The sequence below is a fragment of the Ornithorhynchus anatinus genome, chromosome 10, assembly GCF_004115215.2.
Source record: "Ornithorhynchus anatinus isolate Pmale09 chromosome 10, mOrnAna1.pri.v4, whole genome shotgun sequence".
NCBI lineage: Eukaryota > Metazoa > Chordata > Mammalia > Monotremata > Ornithorhynchidae > Ornithorhynchus > Ornithorhynchus anatinus.
The window spans coordinates 45,634,008-45,652,993 of NC_041737.1; the positions used below are offsets into that span (position 1 = coordinate 45,634,008).

Consider the following 18,986-nt stretch of genomic DNA (forward strand, 5'->3'; position numbering starts at 1 on the left):
AAGGCAAATTTTAAAAATGAACCAGAAAGTAGACAGCTCCAGTGGCATTTGGAGCCAAGCTCACTGCAGTAAATCCCTGGTTCTAGGTCTGAATGGGGCTGGGCTGGTTTTCAAAGGTGTTTACTCTCTCAAGGGTAATGAGTGGTCCATGCTCTGCAAGTAAGTTACCTCCGTCGGATTTCTGGTCAAAGGTTGTCCAGATCAAACAAAATCCACACCGGAATCCTGAACGTTTATCAAATCCATCAATCGTATTTATTGAGCACTTACTGTGTGCCGAGCACTGTCCTAAACACTGGGGAGAGTACAATATTACAGTTTGTAGACGCGTTCTCTGTCCACAATGAGCTTACAGTCTTATTGTTAGCAAAGTAAAATAAATTTACTTTGGGATCTGGGAGTGTCCTCCAGAAAAGAGGTGGAGGGAGATTGGGAAAGCTATAAAGGCCACACAGGCAAGTGACGGGGTGGGGGAGGTCTTACCGTGCACGAAATGCCAAAGTGAGAACCTGAGCCCAGCCACTAACAGTACAAATTTCATTGCACAAAATAAAATTAAAAATTTTCCCCCATTTGGTCTTCAAACTTATCTTTTACCTAGCCCTTGGAATTATATCCATGATTGTCTAAATTTCCACCAAGGGAGAATACATACTAAATAAAAATGAACCAATCATAAAACAAGTAATACACGTCATTTTTATAAAAAATTCCCTGATATACACTTTTCAGCTGATATGTTATTACATCATTATTATTACCAGCTGGGAGGCAACAGGGAAAAAACATGGACCTGACTGCGAGCCAGAAAAGCTGGGCTCTGAAACTGGCTGCTGTGTAACCTCAGGCAGGTCACCGAACCTCTCTGTGCCTGTTTCATTTCAGTATACCAACCTTTCCATACCTCCCAGAGACATATCAATTAAATGATGTATAGATGTAATGCTATAAAAGCACTTTGGAAAAATTAAAATCATTATGTAAATTCAAGGTTATTATACATATTTTGGGGGCCTTGCAAAGTGGACTCTAACTCACGGACATCACTTTGGAAACTCCTGTTTTGGTCTATCTTGTGTTTTAGAACCCTTCGGGATTTATAATTCCTCAACTGGCAATTTTTTCAAAGTTAGACCCCACTGCAGAACAATTTACACAGAAAATGTTCCCTGCATGTAGTTGAAATGTTTCATCTCCAGTGCCTTAAGAATGTGGCATTTGGATTGTTCACTACATTTAACAGCATTTTAATTTCCATATAGTTCTGCACTTTATAGCCTCACTTTTACATTCTTATGTGCTGAAACATAAGTGAGTGGCGGGCCATCTGAGTGTTTTAATTAGCCATCAGACCTGATTTAATGATTAAAAAGGAAAGAATGAAAAACAAACTTCCATGTTCAACACATAAAATTACAATTCACCTCCTTGGCACTGCTCCCCTAAACCAAAATGCCATCTTTGGACTTGCCAAGTCCACAGGAAATGTGAAAGAACCCAGCTTTCCTATTGCAGCAGAGTGTTACTGAGGAAAAAAAAGCTTGGCAATGTGGTTCAAAGGTGACTCCCTTGTCCAACTCCAGATGATTACCTGTTCCTCGACCACTGCTACACCCCAGCAGGAACCTTTGGTTAAAATTCCAAAGGATCACTGCGGTCGGAGGGATCCAATAGGAGAAATTACAAGATTTCAAAATTCTCACTCCAGTTGACAAGCCAGGTAAGGCATAAGGACAGCAGCTTGACCCCAAGAAGCTCAAGCGTTAATTAAAATTACCTCCCTAAAAGCAAATTATTTTAGATTGCTTACTGAGAGAGGAGCCGCAGCCAAAGAAATGAGAGAGGTAACAGAGTGCCTGATAAGTACATGTTCCTGGACATCTGCACATTAAGGAGAACCCAGTGTGTGGGCTAAGAATCCGATCGCTGCTTCAGTCCAGCTGGATTTGGCTTTGTACCAACTTGAACTGACCCTTCCTATCCAGGAGGATTTGAGGGCGAATTGGGTGCCAGGCACTCATTTCACTGTCCTAGTTACAAGGAAAAACTCTGGAGAGAGGGAGTTACTGCAAGCCTTGTAGATAGAGCCCTCCCTGCCTGGACATGACCCTCCTTGGGGAGAATTGGCAGTCCAGGAGGGAAATGGGAACTCTGAGCCTTCCTTCCCCACTCATCTGCTTTCTGAGACCAGGCAGTTAGCCAGCCATCCCATTTCCTCTTCTGAAAACAGAGTCTGGGAGAACCTGGTCCAAATCCAAAAGCTCAGAAACCAGATGAATCCCACACCCCAGCTGAGTCGTGGGACAAGAAGACACCACAGTAAATCAGTGAAAATGATTAAACGTCAACTACATCCGTTAGGTCTCACTTGGCCCACGCCATCCTTTATCACATAGCCAAAATTAAGAGATGTTTTGTGTTGCACGGCAGTTAGGCTGAAATAAACGAACGTATAATGCATGTTTGTGGCACAAAAAGAAACACAGAATCATAGTGAATATCAGTACATACAAACATACCCTTTAAAGTCACTTTAAGCATGTGCTTTCCAAGGTGGTGAAGGAAAGCAAGTAGTGGTTCTTTCTTCTTTAACACCAGTTTAAGCAGGACCTCCTACTGCCAGGCTAGGGCTCTAGGCCTTGGGAAAGTGCATCGACTCCTCAGATTTTTTTTAAAGATAATAAAATTTTAGGGAGGTGGAGCAGAAGAATACACTACCTGAGCCAATATGGTAAAGTAACTAAAGTATTTCCTAAAAATCCCCATCTTCCGTAATTCTGATCTCAAATCCCCTAAATTAACTCAGATTTAGTCGACAAAATGGAAACCAAAATCGGTTCACAGTTGCAGACCAACAAGGGGAGGGAGGCAGCAACAGAGGTGGAGGCACACACACTGCACCAAGGGGCAGAGCTCAATCATACCTGGATTGACCCCATAACAAAAACTCTTTCAAGAAAGGAACACTATATCTGAACAGAATTTATCAAAGTTTCCTGGTGGCCCTGTCACCTCCTACCTTGCCTGTACTTTCTTCTTATGGTTCATTCCTTAGTTGAAATCAGTGCTACCAAGAACCTGGATGTGGAGAAGTCTGTGTTATACGACCCTGATACTTCTACTGACAGTAGAACTGGGAATGCTGACTAGTTTCAAATTTGCCACTTTTAGTTAACTTCCCTGTCTTTTTTTTTTTTTTAAGTAAAGATGCATTTAACCATCTTTTAAGCTTATAGCCTGTAGGTTGGGAGCTTCTCTGAATCCTTAGCATTCCAAGCTGGAACCCCACAATTCAGATCAGGACAACATGAGGTATATAAATCCCCAAAGGTTTGGGTAATAATAATAATTACGGCATTCGTTAAGCATTTACTATGTGCCAGGCACTATACTAAGCGCTGGGGTGTATATAAGCAAATCGGGTTGGCCACAGTCCCTGTCCCACATGGGCCTCACAGTCTTAGTCCCCATTTTACAGACAGGGTAACTGAGACAGAGAGAAGTGAAGTGACTGGCCTAAGGCCACATAGGATATGAGTGGCGGAGCCGGGACTAGAACCCATGACCTTCTGATCTATTCACTATGCCATGCTCTATCCACTATGCCATGCTGCTTCCCCCAGCACCCCAGGGCGGCTGATGCCTAATAATCTCCCCCCTTCCTCTACTTGCCAGTTTGGTGAGGCTGGAACTAACACTCGATCTGCTGTGACTCACTGAACAGGTCCTCCTGTCCTTGCTGGCACCTCTGTGCTCTTTTCTGCCCTAGGGAGAACCCCAGTCCCATTCACCTACCAAGCTGCCTAAGGAAATGCCCGACGGTCACTTGTGGTCAAGTCTCTTAGTCTTTCTATGCTATTCTCCTCAGTTCCCTGTCAGTTCTGCAGCCTTGGTGGGAATAAGAAATCGGGCAGCAAGCTGTATGAGTATGTGTATATCTGAAGGACTAAGTAGAGAAGAAGGGAAATTCTAGCAGAATACTAGCTCCTAAATTGCTTTTCTCTCTCGCCTGCATTTACTAAGTAGAGCATGTTGGGATGGCATGTGGGGGGGGCGGGGGAATGGGGAAGAAAAGGAGGAAGGAGAGAAAAAAATGACCTCTGAGAGGAAGCATTCCCTACATAGCTCCCACATCACTGGCTAGAGGTTCCCTAGCATACTTGTGAGGAACACACTCAGTGCAGAAGACCATATGTAACACATCAACAGACGCCTTAAGAAGTCAAAGAAACTGACGTGGGAATTGAGCCCCGCTTTACAGATTACAGTTCCTTAAGAACGGCCTATCACAAAAGTTCGACTAAAAAGACTGAAGAGAAAAGTGGATTTGCTTAGGAATTATTAGTCCAAGACCTTAAGAAAAAGCTGACAGGAGGATATATGTTCCAAGTGCAGCTGCTAATAGTTGCTGAATTACTTTATGTTTGAAAATAGGCATTCAAGTTTCAACCAATGCACCCTTTTGTTGAAGCACATTTAGCTGAAGTGACTTCCAGTCTGGTTTATTTCCATCACATACAGTACATTTATCCAAACAAGAGCATGTACATTCAATATAGAACATTTCCAGCAACAGTTACAGTCTTTCTAGTTTCCTTTCACAGTATATTTCAGTGCAAAGCACTAGGAAGGCTAAACGTTTTTCTAGCTAGAGAAGCATTTCACTTTTATGACCTTGTTATCTTCAACATTTTTAGGTTTTATACAAAAAGTATATATAGGGAAACAGGGTTCCTCCTTAGCAAAGGAGCAAACCTATATAAAAACATGGGATATTTCTGGCGTACCTTTTCAAATTGTGGTAATTTTGACACAAAACACTAAAAACAAAATGATATTTTCTAAAAGTACAAAATATCGACACACAGAAACCTGCCAAAAATTTAATGATGGTAGGTGTGCTTGTGTTTTTGCTAAAATTGGGATTTATTACAAAATGGACAGGAATTTATCATTTCGCAAATTCTATAGTAAATATCAAATGCTATCTAAAGTGGTCATTTGAGAGAGAAAAAAATATCCTGGGATTACCCCCTCCGTCTTCCCTTTGAAGTTATTTAAAGAAATAAAACTAGCATCATAAGAAGTGGTTGTGCATGGATTGTCCGTATCTATTAAAATATCCGTAAGATATTTACTACCTTCATATTAACATTAGTAAATGTGTTGCCCTTAAAAAAATAGAAACTGAAAAATTAAGTTGCATCTATCATTAAAGTGCTTGTGTAGAAAATTTAAAGAAAAAATAGGGGAATGTGTAATTTTTATAAACATCTCCTGTGTTTACAAATAAAAGGTGATACTATGATCCATGCATGAAAATGATCGGGAGATCTCTACAGTAACTTTAGTACAGTTAAGTTTTCAGTACACTGAAGAGCTGGGAAATTAGTTGGACATGAACTGTTGTGAGGACAAATATAAATATTTAGCAGACTTCAGTCCTTTTACATTGTAATGGGCGGTTTTCAGCATACACCCATTCATTGGAGAAAAATCTGAAATCATACTGATAATCAGACTAGTGAAGGTGACAAATAAAATGGAACACGAGCTACTCTGAACGTAACAGACAATTTTTTTAGAATTATCAGCCCCAACTGTGTTTTCTTAAACTGTAGATTGGCTAAATTTAAAAAGCTTTGCTGCTGCTTCTGGGGAAAATCTAATTTTACATATTCCTCTTTTATAAAATACATTGTGATGACTCTGTAGGCCAAGTTCAAGGATGGTTAACAGTTTAGATTATGATGGACAGAGTATAGGATAACTTCACAGCTACTTGAAAGTGCTGGAAGAGGCACTGTCTTAAAAACAAGTAGTCAGAATGGTTATTAATTTATTCAAAAAAGAGCAGTAATTCAAATATTTAGGAAACTTATTTTTTTCTCATAGTACCATTTGAAGACATTAGTGGTTCTAACACCAATTTAAAATCTTTCCACACATATGAACTCCAAACTTTTTCGTACATCACTTGAAGTTATCTGAGGAGAAATGGGAATAAATGAACACTTTTAAGTTTGCCAGTAGAAAGCTGATTTTAAAATACTAAAATGACTTCCAAATGATATCGCCTATAATTTTTTTCGCTTAGATAGCAAAGATACCCTTCCTTTTAGAGCTACAATATTTTTGTAACCCACCCAAACATATCTCTAAGTGGCATTTTATATATTGAACTGTGATTCCTAAACCACACATAACCTATTCAAATAGCCAAACTTGGTAAACTGCTTTAGAAGCAGAATCGAGAACTAGTTTACTCAAAAGAAACGTTAATACAGGAGACACTCCAGTGTTGAAGATAAAGTTTTTTAAAAAAGATATATATTTACATGCAAAAACAAATATAGAATAGGACAATTTATTCTCTATTTTATATTCCATTTTTAAATTTGTATCATTTTAAAAACTTGGGTTTTTTTTCCCAATAGGGACATTTTTATACTTTCTGCTACACACAAAAACCCCTGGGAAAATTATTAACTATATTGAAATGATCATCAAAACGTTTATTTGAACAAAAGAAGGGAAGAATAAAAAAACCATTGGGAACTCTCCAAATACCATCTTCTCCAAAACTAAAAAACAGCAAACAAAAAAAAAAACCCCCAAAAAAACCTAAACTAAAAGCAGCAAACAAAAGAACACAAAGAAATGAAACCCAAACTTTACTAGATTTCTACCCTTCCCTGAAGACAGTCTTTAAAAAGTTATAAACACTTTGTTATTGCTGATCATTCTAAATTATATTTAGGGATTTTTTTTCCCGAGTGTAGCACTTTATTTAGCCATCATAAATCAATTTTACAACAATTACAGTATCTTAAAGATCTCTTCCTATAATTATTGCCTTCACAAGTTTTCACTAGTAGTTCTGTAACTTTCCTACTGATGCATTAATTAGTAGACTAAGTCACTGAATCAGCCAAACCTGTGCAAAGTTAGTAAAACATACAACTTCTACTGTAAACAAAAGCCAATGTAAAGGTATATATTTTACAATATTAAAATGAGAGCACTGGCCTAAAGTGCCACCTAAAGTTGCAATGTCCTGTAGAAGAGAGGCTTGCAAGTTAACTTCTGTTCCCAAAACACTGGAAAAGGGTCAGTGAAGAGGTAAATAGGATACGCACAATTCTCCTGCAGTTCCTAGTGCCTTAATAAGGTAGGTGGATACATGAGTTAAGATGGAGCTGTGATACACTGTGGCCAAATGATTTTTTTTAAAACTCTGACAGAAAATAAACAAAACTCTAACTATTCCTCACCAGACAAGAGCCTTAGATCTTGTACTTCGGCCTTTGGTTTTGTTTCCTTCGGGCGTATTAGAAGCATTTGCCTTATGCGTTTTCTTATGATGCTCGAGGTAAGTCTTTTTGGCAAATGCCTTTCCGCATTTATTGCATCTGTGAAGAGAAAAGTTTTTTGTAACTTTTACTTCAATGCCAACATCGGCTACTTCATATTTTTTACTGGGAGAGTTAGAGGTGCCGTGGTGCTTTGAATCGTTATGTTTCACTTCGTCCTTCGGAGGGCCTCTTTTTGCCACTTTATTTAAAACAAAATCAATGGGCTTTTTTATCGCCCGGATCTCCAAGCTTGCCGTTATTTTGCCCAGATAGCGTGATGATTTTTTATGCACTACAGTTATGTGCCGTATCACATCACGCTTTCTACGAGTTTCATAAGTGCAAAGAGGACACTTGTAGAATTTAACATAAATGTTATTTCCGTCAGTGTGCAACTCAATGTGTTTTGTTAAGTTCTGTTTGGACGTAAATTGCCGTTTACAAAGTTTACAGTAAAGCTGCTTGAAGTCAAAGCCAGCTGAGAGTTTTGGTTTCCTGGTTTTCTGCTGGCCACCTGCAGCATGAGGACTGGTTGATTTAAGGCTGTCAGAGACTTTCTTAACTTTATTTTTCTGTGCTGCCGGTGTGTTCTTTTTCTCATTTGAATGATTTGTTCCCTTTGATTCATTCTGTGGAGAATGGGGAATGGAAGGGGGTGAAGGTTCTATGGAATCTGCTGGTTCAACTTTTACTTTCATTTCTGTGCTGTTAGCAGTGTTGTTAGGGCCTTTCTCTTTCTTCGAGTTTGTTCCAGAAAGACTTATCTTGTGGACAATTTGCATATGTCTTTTAAGCATTATTTGTGAACTATATTTCCTCTTGCAAAGAAGGCATTTGCATGCAGTTAAATTGTATTCAGCCTTTGAAGACGACTTTTGTTTTCGCGTCTTAAAAGATTTTTTAGGAGAAACAGTATCCAGGAACAAAGGCTGCCCAGGCTTTGTAGCTATATCAGGAGTAATTGAATCCCTCCTCAGTCCTCGATGAACTTCATCAAAATGCCTGCGAACGTTCGCTTTTGTAGCAAACGATTTACAACACACTGGACAACTTCTACTTAGCGGGACTAGGACATTCTTGTTGCGCCCTTTAGCGGAGGACTTGTTTGGAGTCTTTCGGGTTTCGATGAACTTCTTTAGTTCTTCCATTTTTTTCTTGTGAACTTTTCTAATGTGCCGACGCACACTGCGGCGCGAGTTGAACTCTTTTCTACAAAGACAACAAATCAACTGGTGGCCCAAACTGGAGTTATCAGAAGCTTCCAGGTTAGGGTGTGATTCCTGAGGCTTTTCCTCAGAAGCAGGTGTCACTTCACTGGCAACCGCCTCAGGCGGAGAAGCTTCTACAATTTCTGCCTCGGCTTCTGGAGGTGGAGTTGTTTTGGACTGCTCGCTGCTAGGTTCTTGTGTTGATACGAGGGTCTGATCGGGAGTGTTACTTGACTCTGCGACCACGACTGGGTTATCGGTCCTTGAAATGTACTGAAACACCGCGTTTTGATTTGTTTCTATCGGTTCTAGCTTGACGATGTATTCTCGCTTGTCCATGCTTGGATAAATGGCTTCTAGGAGATCGCTTATGGCTTGGCTTTGTTTGTCATTGACATCTGGCAGGTCTGTAAAGATTACAAAAAAGGTCACTCTAAGCTAAAAGAAAGCTAAAATAAAATGGGTGGTTGGGGAATATTGGCCTAAACATTAAAATATTAAAGTTCCTGGTCTTACGCAGGAATTCTGTCCCAGGTCCCAGTACCTTATATAAATCAAATCAGTGCTGCAAAGAGGATTTGCTTTAAACTGAATTGTGAACATTAATAAGCACATCTGTGATTATTTTACCTCAATATGCATTGCATGGATGGGAAGCAGCATGGCCTAGTGGAAAGAGAACAGGCCTGGGAGTCAGAAGGGCTTTGTTTCTAATCCTGGCTTCGCCACTTACCTGCCGTGTGACCTTGAGCAAGTCACTTAACTTCTCTGTGCCTCAGTTCCCTCATGTACAAAATGGGGATTTAATACCTGTTCTCCCTTCTATTTAGACTGTGAGCCCATGTGAGAACTGATTATCTTGTATCTGTCCCAGTGCTTAGTACAGTGCTTGGTATATAATAAGCGCTTAACAATTACCACAATTATTATTAAATAATAAAAGGGAGGTGATCAAATGGCTGGAGCTGCTCCCACCCTCCATTTGACACAGTGGAGGGTAGGCAGAAGTTCTGGATTAGGCAGGCCCTAGATCCTCCCCTCCACTAGAGTCAACGGGGGTATACTAGGGCCCCATATCTTTTTCCCCTCCACGGCCCCCCCTGCCAAAAAAAAGCAGAAGACCAACAGAAGTCTATCCTCTCAATCCTGGGAACAACGCTGAGGCAATTTCTAACTGAGAACTCTTTGCCTGGAGCAAGAGATGTCTGTTTCCTCCAAACAGTGAAAAGTGGAAAGAGCGTGGGCCCAGCTTCTGATATCTCACTCCACCACTTGCCTGCTGTGTAACCTTGGGCAACTCACTTAACTTCTTTGAGCCTCCGATTGCTCATCTGTAAAATGGGGGTTCAGTAGCTGGTCTCCTGCCTACTTAGACTATAAGTCCCAGGTGGGATAGGTTCTGTGTACTACTTGAATATCTTCTATTAATTAATTATGGCATTTGTTAAGCACTTATTATGTGCCAGGCACCGTACTAAGCAGTGACATAGATACAAGCAAATCGGGTTGGACACTATCCCTGAACCATGTGGGGCTCACGATCCCAATTCCCATTTTACAGATGAGGTAACTGAGGCACAGAGAAGTAGAGTGACTTGCCCAAGGCCACAAAGTAGCCAAGTGGTGGAGCTAGGGTCAGAACTGACTCCCAAGCCGGTGTTCTATCCACTAGGGCATATTGCTTCCCAGATCTTAGTACAGTGCTTGGCACATTAATACCAGAATTATTATTTTAATGTAAACTATATTACTTCTACTATAAATGTCTGCACTCGCCCACTTAATAAATAATAATAACGGTATTTGTTAAACTACGTGTCAGGACTGTTCCAAGCGTTGGGGAAGATAGCAGTTCATCAGGTTGGATGCAGTTCCTGTCCTACAGGGGACTCAAAATATAAGAGGGAGAAGGGGTATTGGATCCCCATTTTATGGATGAGGAAACTGAGGCACAGAGAAGTTAGGTGGTTTGCCCAACATCACAGAGCAGACAAGGGCAGAGCCGGGATCAGAACCCAGGTCCTCTGGTGTCCAGGCTCGTGCTCTTTCCACCAGGCCACATTTCACTTCTCTAGAAATCTTCTCACTTCCATTAAAACCCCTGGAAGCTAGGGTAATTGTTTTAATGTCTTTGTGATCATTCAAGCACTTACTACAGCTCTTTGCTCAGCGTGCTTAATAGATTTTAGTAATATACTACTTTATAAACGTGATTTACAAAAAGCTTCTTTGAATTATAGGAATCCAAGAGGGATGCCTCTTCAGCATCTTTTATCAAAACCGCTCATTTCAACCAAAGCTCTAAACAACAGTTATTGTAATGCAATAGATATGGCAGTTATTGCCAAATGGAATCACTTCTGTTATATGAATAAACTTTTTTAGTGTATTTTTTAAGCGGTATGTGCCTGGCACTTTACTAAACACTGGGGTACATACAAGATAATCACGTTGGACACGATACCTGTCTTATATAGGAATCAGAGTCTTGATCCCCATTTTACAGATAAGGAACACTGAGGCACAGAGAAGTTAAGCGACTTGCCCAAGGTCACAAAGCAGAAAAGTGGAAGACCCAGGATTAGAGCCCAGGTCCTCTGACCCCCAGGCCCATGCTCTTTCCACTAGGCCATTTTGCTTCTCAAACTCCTCCCTTCAATCAGAGTATATAAATAGTAATGCAAATAGTGGATTTGCACTTTTGCACTTTAGTGATACTAAATTATTACTACTCACAAAAAGTCTCTGGGTATCCTCATACCTAATAAGAACGAGCCCTGAGTTTGTTACGTAGAAGCCAAAAATGTTTCACAACTATTCACTTTCTTCTCTAACCTCTTCGTATTTTCTTTGAGGATAAGATGGTAATGGTGGAAAGGATAGCATTCATACACAGAAATATTTCACAGAGATGTCTGTTGCAAAAGTGTAATGTATAACTACAAATTCATCTTAGTCTACAGCACACTAGGAGAGCTCCAAAGATAAGACTGTTTGCTACGTCTGATATTGTCTTACCAATAACGGAAAAGACAAAAATGCATGTCTTCTTTGTGCTTCAACCTTCATGTCTGATTTGGCAAGTGAACATGGTTGCCTAATTTGCACTGTAATTAAAGTGGCTCCCCTCTATTAAGAGTTAAAACTTAACTGTCAATCACTACATTTTAAAATTATTTAAGTCAAAATACAATTCAGATGATGGCTCCTTACAGCAAAAGGAAAATAAGATTTCCAACTAAAACTGAAGTTTTTCCATTCACATGGGCTGTTATTATAGAGCTAAAGACCACTTGAAAGTAGTAAGAATTTGGACAGCTCTTTGTTTTTTTATTTTCAGCCCCAGCTTAAAAAAGGAACTGGTTTAACTTTCGACAACTTTCAAGATAATACACGTACACAGAAATTCTCCAAAGAATGATCTGTGACCCAAAATAGTGACCCTGATGTTGAAATGTATTTTTTAAACAGCCAAAAACTTTCAAAAACTCTGAAATAGGAATAGCATACTATTAGGGAGCTATAACCAGATTCCTGAGGGAGAACTGTCAGAATAGTGATTAAGAAACCCTAATTGGCATGTTCCCTTTCATCTTCACTAGGTTCATCACTTTAAAGAGGAGGAACTTTCCAAGACTTTTTACATCACTGGTACTATAATTTGGGAAATGGAGCACCCAGGTCCACTAAGAATCTCAAATTGTCTAAAATTGTTCTCTATGTCCAACAAAAGCCAGCTGTACTCTCCCAAGTCAGCCCCAGTGTTGGTCCTATGTCAAGCGCGTGGCTCTGGGAGATCTGAGCTCTTATCTTCGACATGGAGAGGAATGTGTGCTGGGACTATGCCACCGGTGGATGGAATTTCTGACCAAAGGAAACACCTAGGGAGTTCTGTGAGGTGGACATCCTTTCCTCAACTGTGTCACGTCCCCACCATCTCTCGGCCAAGCAGCACTAGGTCAGTTAGAGTGGGGAGATGAGAAGAAAGCAAAAAAAAAAAAACAAACCCCAAAAAAATCAAAGAATGGCAACCTTTGGATTAGCAATGATAATTTAACTTGAAAAATACCAGAGACCAGATGGCAATCACACAGACATTCCCAAAATAGAGATTATTATTCAAATACACCCCTAGCCCTATTCCTTTACTTGGAAGAGGCTCTTGGGAACATCTAAGGCAGGAGCCAATTCATTTGATAATTAGTAAGAAAAAAAGTGGAGATAACTGAATTTTCTTTTGCTCCTGACACCTATTTATCTGAGATTATTTGTCATTTGGTGATGACACTTTTAGGATGCACGACAGTAGCAGAAGAACAATTGGTTCAAATGCGTAATTGAGTAGTTCGGCAAAGGAAACTTACTGTCATCCATCTGGAGACTTGGAGGGCAGTAGAACTTTTTATGCGTAATTAAATTTGGTAATCCTCTGAAGAGACTACGGCATAGCTTACATTCAAAAATAGTGTCCACATCTTTTAACAAAATGTGTTTAAGTTGTTTTGTTCCTGGAATAAAAAAAGACCAACATAAAGCAAGGTATCATCTTAATACACATTTCAAACTAGGCAACTAATGTTTACTAAAAAAACACAGTGTGCTACATTGTGGTCCCCAAATTCTCAGTTCTAACAAACTTACTTAGGTTGATAATTCCTAAAACGTTATTTTGAACTGTTTCTTACTCACCTGTCAGCAGTTGCCAGTGGGTTCTAAGAATAGCTAGGGGAACCAAACACTAAGACAAAATCCCAAGGACCTGAAATCATTAGGGCCCCAGTCTCAGGCCTTTCTGTTGCTTGTTAATGGTATTTGTTAAGCGCTTACTATGTGCCAGGCACTGTAGGAAGCAGCAGCATGGCATAGTGGATAGAGCACGGGCCTGGGAGTCAGAAGGTCATGGGTTCTAATCCTGGTTCTGCCACTTGTCTGCTGTGTGACCTTGAGCAAGTCACTTCACTTCTGTGTCTCAGTTACCTCTCTGTAAAATGGGGATTGAGACTGTAAGCACCACATGGGGCAGGGAATGTGTCCAACCCCATTTGCTTATATCCCCCCCTAGTGCTTAGTGGAGTGCCTGGCACGTAGTAAGCACTCAAATACCATTAATAATAATAATAACATTGGTATTTGTTAGGCGCTTACTATGTGCAGCGCACTGTTCTAAGCCCTGGGTTAGATTTACAGGGTAATCAGGTTGTCCCACGTGAGGCTCACAGTCTTTATCCCCACTTTACAGATGAGGTAACTGATGCACAGAGAAGTTAAGTGAAAGTGACTTGCCCACAGTCACACAGGTATTATCATTATTATTACTAAGTGCTGGCTTAGATACATGATAATCAGGATGGACATGATCCATACCCCATATGGGGCTCACAGTACCAATCCCCATTAGATAGATGAAAGAACTGAGACACAGTGAAGTGAAGTGACTTGTCCAAGGTCACACAGAAGGCAGGAAGGAGAGGAGCAGATGGAAAGTCACACTCCATGGCTTTCTTGATCCTTTGTCACAAACTAGCAGTTGCTACCTGAGGACCTGCTGTATTTACACGTGTGCCCTTAAACTTCCTTAACTAGAGGAGTGACCATACTTGACCTACTTCCCAGGGATGCCAGGGAGAATAACTGATGTGCTCTGAAAGACAAGTGCTACATGTTATTTGAATATTCAAATAAATTCCACTCGAGTTAAACCTTCTGTGATCCAATCTTTTTCACCTTAGCTAGACTATATAGATGCTGCCAACACTTCTCGCATGACAGTTCACAGGAAGTATAAATATTAATGATTGCTGAAAAAAATTCAGTCAATCAGTATCAACATCCCCAGTGTTGAAAGACTTGTTTAAACGATACAGTTTTGAACTGAAAATCAGAAGGCTTTGGCTCTAGTCACAATTCACTACATTTCTGTCCTTAAGCAAGCTAGGTGATCTCAATAGTTCAGTTTACACGTTTGTAAAATGAGGAAACAAAATTTGACTTCCACCTACTTCACAGGAACAATGGTAAAACAATGAAGACGTTACTTTCATATAACAGATGAAAAAAACAGAAAATTTAATGATTTACCTAGGCTTAACTGGTGGCACGGCACAATTTGGAACTCAAAACTTCCTCCCGATTCCAAGCTTACATCACAAGGCTCTGCCAATTAAATTTAGTCCTAATGCAGTTTAAATTTAGAGAGCAATTCAGAGACTAGCACCTGATGATATCTTTCCTGAGCTTAAGAAAGCACACGAGTGACTGTGATTCTCACTACAATTCACTTCACCCTGACTTTGCCTAGAGTGGTGAAGGAGGCCTTACCTAAATCTCAGCTCTGGTGCTATTCCTATTTCCCCAGCACTACTGAGTTTAGGGCTATGTGGGCTGAGATTCTGATGCCTGGTCTGGCCCAGGCTGAGACCCAGGTTTCTAATTCACTTGGTCTAGCCTCGATTCCAGTAAGCAGAAATTCCAAGTATCAGTTTCACACATACCCAGAGACAGCTGTCCGGTTACACTACAGTTCACTCCATGTGGAGTCTACAATTCCCATAAGCACCTGCATCCCAGATGGAATGGAGATCTATCAGACAAGTGCCTAGCGCTGCCCTACCCTAACTCAGGTGGGAGTGAGGCAAAGTTCTGTGTTCTAGGCCCCATTCAGGCATGGAGGAGTCACGGGGAGTGTCCTAAGAAGAGAGTAAGAAAGAGCCTTTTAAAGCAACTGGTCGGCAATAGTGCAAAAGGTTCCCAGTCATCTTAAAACTGAAATCTGCAGTGCTAGCCTCACTGAAGGTTTAATTCTGATTGCACTGAGAGCCAAGAAAGGAGCAAGAGAGTGAAGAGGTGGTCAAAAATCAGGTGTTAGCACAATAAATAAACCTGACAGACACTTTAGTAAGAAAAAGAGATGACAAGGAAATCAGGTGCTGGAAAAATGAATTAGCTATTACCTAACTTCCTACACATGTAGATGTCTGATGTGGGATCATTCATTCATTCATTCAATAGTGTAGAATGTACTAAGCGCTTGGAATGAACAAGTCGATCATGACAATCACTGTAGCCATCGAGTCTGCAGAGTTAACATTTTATTTCCAAGGTGACCTGGAAATAACCTGGGTATACCTTGAAGGCATAGTATTCTGCTGGGAGAGAAAGTAATCAGATTGACTTTCTTTTTTTTCATTTTAATTCTTTTTGTGAATTGGCTCCACTTCCCAATGAACCTATCCTTACCCCCTTCTTCCTTTGCCTCTCACTGGCACCTTTTGGCCATCTCTAAAACCCAGAGAAGCAGAATCCTAACACAAACTCAAATGTAGGTCTGACTGTGGAGCTAGGCGTATTCAAGAGGCAATGCACGTTTGGTCACAAGAAGGAAATTCTTGCATTAAACACTGATTGACGTATCCTTACACAAGTGTTGTTCGTCATTCATGGTTGAATACACAGAGACTGAGTCAGACTGAACTGGCCTCTTGGTATAAGATGCTATCTATTATTTGTGGCTTTGCTTAATTGGTACCAGGTATCCAACCCATTAACATGGATAAGAAAAGTTGTCTATACAGACCTGTCTTTCATTTCAGGCTTTACCTCTTTTCTTCAAAGACATGACAATTTCTTTAAACTGAGCATTCATGCTCCTATTACGCTCCCCGTTATCAACCATGCAAATCACCTAATCCATTTCCTAAGCGGCCAGCTCCACAGGTAAACTGCTTTCTGTCACTGCAAAACACAGTACAGCTACTGCTGATGAGACAGCGGCGTAGTTAATCGGCTGTTGATATGCCCCACAAACTGAGAGTTAATGGACTGTCTGCAGCCCAGAACTTCATTACTGAAAACTTGGCCGAATCGTGTGAGATAAGGTACCACACATAAGTCCTTCACCCAAGTTAAAAGGTGCGCTACTACTTGGGTTTGTTTTTGTTTCCTTTCCTAGCTAACAATCAATAACAGGTATCAAGTATCTACTGTGTGCCTACTAAACACTTTGGACAGTGCAGTAGCAGAAGGCCTCGAGATTACGATTTAGCAGGTGGGGCCGACATTTAAAATAATTTACAAATAGGTAAAGGAAAAGTGGCTATGTTTAACAATTAGGTAGGGTGCATAAGATACGTACAGAAGTGCTATTTTGCGTGGTTGTAGGTATACAAGTGTGTAGTTGGTGGAGAAGTGCTGAGGTAGTAGCTGGGGAACATAACTTGAGAAGAATTAATTCAGGGAAGGTTTCCTGGAGGAGATGTGATTTCGGAAGGGCTTTGAAGATGGGAGAGAGCTGTAGTCTGACAGATCTAAAAGGCAAGAGCAAGAGTTCAGAGGCAGGCTAGAATGAGGAAGGCCTAAGGCGAGTAGGCCAGCTTGAGAAAAATAACGAATGCAAGATGGGGCATAGTAGGAAAAGAGAGTGCAAAAGAAGGAGGGAAAGAGGTGATTGAGTTCTTCAAAACCAATAGATTAGAATTTCTGTGAGTCACGGTAAAACATGGGTAGTCGTTGAAAGTTTTGAGGAACAGATTGATACATGCATCATGACATTTTAGAAAAATAATCCAAGCAGCAGAGTATGGACTGAAGAAGGGAGAGATTAGCAGTGAGGCTATTGCAGTGCCTGGGATCAGGATGATTACTATGTGTAAGGAGATGAAGGGGCTGATCTGGAAAATGTTGCGAAGGAAACACCATTAAGATTTTGTGACATTTAATATGGACTGGAGAAGAGCCACAGATAATGCCAAGATAATAATAATATTAATAACGGTTATTTGTTAAGAGCTTACTATGTGCCAGGCACTGTACTGGGCTTTGGCGATAAGGAGGTTTGTGGTGAGGTCAGGTATGTTAGGTAAAGAGGATTTGTATAAGGTAAATACAGTTCAACTCTCCCAGTCATCTTCCCTCATCCTTCTAGTCTCTTTCCACCACTTAGTCCAATCCACCAGTTTTCACATGCCATGCATGCTCAGTAAACCAGTGGTGGGGGCCCAGAAAACTACATATATATATATATATACATATATATATATGAATGTCTATATGCCAGGTTGGCTTGACTATAAGTATTACAGAATGTATCTATATGCTATAATCTAATAAACGTTTAGAAAATCCAAGTATATGATTAAATCAAGAAATCAGGGCAATGGAGACTATTTTTGTCCTCAAAGTACCAACTAACTTCCAACACTAAGGAATCTGTTGTTTTTTTAATATAGAACCCGATGGTTCTACTTAGATAAACACCATGAGAACAGCAGATTTCACCAAATTAGTCTTTCAGAGCAGAAAAACTCAGGCACTTCTGAGATACCGTTTTGTACTTGAATTAACCTGACATATTTCGAACAAATTAACAATATGTATACCAAACTCATTTTGTCCAAAACTGACTTCATCAATTTCAAATTATTGGAGAAATGAAGAAGAATATCTAATAAAATTACTGATACTAATACTCCCTGCATCATTTTCACAGCTCAACTAAGAACAGTGAAAAGAGAAATCATGCATCTATATTCCAGAAGTAGCCTGGAGAAAAATTACTTGAAATTAGGTCATTCTGCCATTAACACAAAGAATAAATCAAATAAACTAAACACACATTTCAGCCCTAAAGGTAACGCCACAGGACTGTTGTCTTCCTGTAAAAGGTCACAGTGATGGATCTAGAAACTCAATGAAAAAGTCTTAATTTAGATTAAAGGAAGATAGAAAAGACGACTACAAAATAGGGACCTGAAATGGCTAGAGCACCCTATTTCTTATCGTTTACACGGAGATGGATATTCCTCCTCCCTTCATACCAGCCACTTGGAAGCTGAAAATCCTAATGGCTAACTTTTGAACAAATACTCAAAATATCCTCACCTATAAAACATGAGCATCTGGACATAAATTTCTCTTTCCTCTTAGAATTCTTGCTCTACACAAATACAAGGATTAAGATTACTAAGAATATTCCTTTAAACAGAGACCAAAAAAAACCATCTCAACCAAATATTTAAGGAAGACCTCCAATGAATATTAAATGTCAGTCCAGTTTTTCAGCCACATACACATACCTACTCATATTTGCTATTCAAAAGGGTTGAAAGTCATTTTACTGCAAATTACAAGGCCTAAGAGGGCAAAATACACTTCATTTGGTGAACTAATTGGCTACGATATTGTCTTCCCCAAAAGCTTCTCTTTCTCAACTCTGAAAATATGCTCCTTAAAACCCTTTACAGAGTATGTTAAAGAAAAACACGATTAAAAGTTTAAAATAAAGACGTTTTATGGGAGCTGAGAATATTCTGAAAATAGAACCAAATGCTTATACCAAGAGCCAAATATTTTGAAATTCATTATAACAAATTTAGGCTTTAGAGTAAACAATGGCCTTTTAAATGGCACGTCTAAGCATTTCTCTTCT

General features: G+C 40.0%; 1 protein-coding gene across 5 annotated transcripts in view; it reads right to left on the reverse strand.

Moving 5' to 3' along the window:
• Nucleotides 1-4,475: 4,475 nt before the first annotated feature.
• ZNF800 (zinc finger protein 800) overlaps nucleotides 4,476-18,986 on the reverse strand; it is a 36,276-nt gene continuing 21,765 nt past the window's right edge. For 4 of the 5 annotated variants that reach the window (XM_029073562.2, XM_029073561.2, XM_039913253.1 and 1 more), the window contains 2 exons: nucleotides 12,928-13,071; nucleotides 4,476-8,970 (listed from right to left, as the gene is read on the reverse strand). In XM_029073562.2, coding sequence (XP_028929395.1) covers nucleotides 7,271-8,970; nucleotides 12,928-13,071 — 1,844 coding nt within the window. In that variant the 3' untranslated portion in view covers nucleotides 4,476-7,270. The remainder of the gene's footprint in view (nucleotides 8,971-12,927; nucleotides 13,072-18,986) is intronic. The other variant, XM_039913254.1, reaches the window with a different exon arrangement.